At 29.8% G+C, this 4,005-nt stretch overlaps 1 protein-coding gene across 1 annotated transcript in view; it reads left to right on the top strand.

Moving 5' to 3' along the window:
• Nucleotides 1–4,005, top strand: part of LOC107749628 (heterogeneous nuclear ribonucleoprotein L-like) — a 17,127-nt gene that overhangs the window by 8,521 nt on the left and 4,601 nt on the right. Inside the window, exon 6 of the mRNA XM_016564791.1 lies at nucleotides 2,658–2,742. Within this exon, the coding sequence (XP_016420277.1) occupies nucleotides 2,658–2,742 (85 nt within the window). The remainder of the gene's footprint in view (nucleotides 1–2,657; nucleotides 2,743–4,005) is intronic.

Raw genomic sequence — 4,005 nt, 5'->3', positions numbered from 1 at the left:
TGAAGATAAGAGCGTGAGCTGGACTCACACGCTAATGTGAAGACACTCATCAGACATTCACAGTACCTCTGTGTTAAACATCTCTTCCTCTGTTCATTCTCTCTGTCTGTCTCGCTTTATTCCGGCGCTCTCAGCATTCTGTACTTTCTGTCAGCACTTTGTAGAATTAGAAATGTGATGGCTGAAGCTCAGATCTCCTTCAGGCACATGGAGCCTGTCCGATCCCAGCTGTAGGTTTAGACCAAATTATTAATATTAACATGACTTTTTTTTAAGGTGAGACACTATAGGACATTGTTTTTGCATTGATCAAATTTAGTAGAATAATATGTCTTCTTTTAGACTAGTAGAAAGAAAACATCCAAAATACACATTTAAGTGTTTATTTTATTGCATCTTATCTATTTGTGTCTATAGATTTCAATTACAATACATATACATAAATGTGTATTTTGGATGTTATCTAAAAATTGACCAGAACATAAAAAAAACACTGTTTTTTTTTACACTTTATCTATTTGCGTCTGTATATTTCAATCCCAATCCATATCTTCAAAGAGTTTTTTCTCCACTTCAGCAGCACTTACATACACCAAACTTTACAGTTTTATTCCTCTCTATATTTTGAAGGTTTTTACTGAGGGGTTTGTGAATATATCATGCACACTGATTTATATAACGTTTTTTCTTAAAAACATGGTGAAAATGTGTTTTTTTCTGTCTGTTGACAGTATTTTCTGATTTATGGAGTGATAAAATGAGAAATCCAAAATCCCCTCAGTAAAAACATTCAGAATATAGAGAGGAATAAAACTGTAAAGTTTGGTGTATGTAAGTGCTGCTGAAGTGGAGAAAAAACTCTTTAAAGATATTGATTGGAATTTAAATATACAGACGCAAATAGATAAAGTGTAAAACTGTTTAAAAAATATGGATTATCTTAGTTAAAGATACTATTATTTAAAGATATGTATTATTAAGTGGAAAGAAAACACCCAAAATACACATTCAGGTGTTTATTGTTGTACTACATGTATTGTTCAGATTTATGTTCTGAAAATCTATGTAATTTAGTGCATATATAATTAACTAATAGTATGCATATTCAGACATAACATTTTAGAAAACTTGTAATACAAAACAGTTGTCTCTATGTACTGTGATTAATCAGCTGAAGTATGGTGATATATGTTAGTTTACATTTTTACCATATTCACCTGTAGTGTCTTGCCTTAAAGAATTAAAGACACTTGGGTTTTTGTTGCGAGAAACTACAGATATGTTTCACATTTTACTGTCTGACATGAAAATTATTTTTAATTACTAAAATTATACAGCAATTTCAGTGTTGACATAATATTGAATTTAATGTGAAAATTAACTATTATAAATAAATTGGCTAAAAACAAACACATTTTTTTTTTACAAAAACTGCAAGCCACATAAAAAATTTTCTTCTGAATGTTTGTCTGTTTTTCTGCTTCATCTAAAGAGGATTATGTTTGAATCCAGCCTAATTTACAAAGCCTTTTATATCTGCCCGTCTCTCTCTCTCTGTCTCTGCCTGTCTGTCTCGCAGTATGTACAGGAGTGTTTCTGTGACATTTAATGACTTTTATTTTCCTCTTTCACCTTTACGAGGTGCCCAGCAGCTCGTGTGTTTCGTTTGGTTCAGTGACATGTGAAAGTGAATGTAATATTGCAAATGGTTTCTAGTCGACTGCTTTTATTTTCAGATAAAACATGTTCATCTAAAATCAGAAAAATAAATTGCATTTACTTTTATGCATTTGGCAGATGCTTTTATCCAAACTGATTTGCATCGCATTGAATCATTTCATGCATTTTCTGGGAATTGAACCCATTAGCTTGGTGTTGTGATCACAGTGCTTTACTGTTTGAGCTATGGAAATGCAGAACTAAATTTTTACATACAAGTACAGTAATGGTCTTAAAAAATGTTTTGTGTTTTGACATTATTTTCATGCCAGTGAAGCACATTTAACCTCAAATGCTCATGACAAGAATTTCTCATGCAGGAAAAAAATATTAAAATTATATTTAATTATCTAAATTTTATTACATTTTTTGGTTAGTATTTAGTAATCTGGCTCACTGTCAAAAATAATACAACTAAATTGTACATACTACAAAGATTATCAGAGTACATTTTACAAACAAAAAATACTATTTGAGTTTTCTATAAAAAAATTAAAAGTTTTTTTTTAATGTAGAAAATGTAAAACGTTAAAAAAAAAATCAATTCACTGTCCTACTTGCCATTTCTTTGTAATTTACGACTTCAATTTCTGAGTAAAAATAGTTTCTGCACCAGTTTTTCTCAGTGTTGTATTTTTAATTTTTGTGGATTCAAAGAAAGAAAATTTCTATATATACTTTATGTACTGTATAATGTGTGTGTGTATATATATATATATATATAAATACAACAAATCGTATTGTGATTGAGAATGAGAATTAAAAAACCTCCCTAGTAAATCATCCAGACACGCATAGAGTCATGTAAAGTGAGGGATGTTACTGATATTAAACAGATCTTCATTGTCTTCAGGATCATGTGCGTCTGTTGTGTTCTCATAGTGAATGTGTAAATGTGGGTGTATTGACCGTCGGTGTGTGTGTGTGTTGAATGTGTTTTACTGTAGAGCGCGGTAAAGGCCGACAGCGGCAGGCCATCCTGGGAGAACATCCGTCCTCGTACAGCGATAACGGATACGGTCAGTCACTCATTCAAGCACCACTGATCCATAACTGTTTTATTTCCTATTTGGGTTTATGTATATGCTTTATTTTGTAAGATATAGATTTTCCAAGACATTGTTATATGCAATGTTTACTGTCACAGCTATGCAAAGATTTGATTTTAAAAAGAGTATCATATCTCTTAAACTATTTCTTGTTATGATTTTAAATCTGTATTTAACCTCAAAGTAAAAGGAGGTGCTAAAGTTTGATATTGTGGTGGTTGTGCTATAAAATAAAAAAAAATGTAATCAGCTACATTACTTTAATAAAGTAATTGAAATAGTTACACTACTTGTTACATTTCTGTAATAATCTGTAACCTGTTACATTTCCATAGTAACCATCCTAATACTGGATTTTAGTAATGTTTTGGATTTGATTTATTTATTTATTTTAGTTTTAGTAACTTAGTCATTTTATGTTTATACAGTTTTTTATAAAAATTTATTTTAGTTGTTTTAGGTGTTATTTTTTGTTATTTTAGTACATCAAGTAATGTATGAAAATAACTAAACATTGTTTAGTTATTTTAGTATGTTAAACTAAATCAAAATGATAAATGTTTCCTTGGCAACTAGCTGAAATAAAATAATTTAATGTTTTTAAAAATATTTTATATGTTTATATTTTATTTCAATTATTATTATCAAAAAAAAAAAAATGGTTTGAGTTTTAGTTGACTATGAAAACTGTGTTTGTACTATACAGTTAAACCTAAATTTATTCAGACACTTCAACATTTCTACCATAATCACAGTTTATTGGCTATAGTTTAGAAAATGGTAATAAAATATGAGAAGAACTCAAGAGTTAAACTGAGTCAGAACAAACTCATCTTGATAATGTCAGATAACTTTGATAGAAAGGTATGGAATGAATTCGGTTGAATATCTATCAGATGTTACATTTAAGAACACAATTAGATAAAACCAATTCAGCTCAACTAATTACCAAGCAGTGCTTCATTCTGTTCAGTCTGTGGTGTAAAAAGATCACATTAGCAATTAAAGAGAAAACACTTGAGCAAAACATGCTCAGCTCAAAGTGTCTGGATAATTTTTGCTCACAAATGTTACTGGTAGTCCACTGTATGAAGAATATTTGGGTATAATTTGTCACAGTTTACTTTATTTTGCTATCCTCACTTACATAAATGAACTATAGTGTCCTGCACCCACTAGTAAAAAAATATCAAAAATTATATCTGGTCTCTGAATAATTTTTGGTTTGACTGTATAT

This window comes from Sinocyclocheilus rhinocerous, unplaced genomic scaffold (genome assembly GCF_001515625.1).
Source record: "Sinocyclocheilus rhinocerous isolate Xijiao unplaced genomic scaffold, SAMN03320098_v1.1 scaffold4136, whole genome shotgun sequence".
Classification (NCBI taxonomy): domain Eukaryota; kingdom Metazoa; phylum Chordata; class Actinopteri; order Cypriniformes; family Cyprinidae; genus Sinocyclocheilus; species Sinocyclocheilus rhinocerous.
The sequence above is the reverse complement of the archived record's forward strand: the minus strand, read 5'-3'. Positions and strand labels throughout refer to the sequence as shown.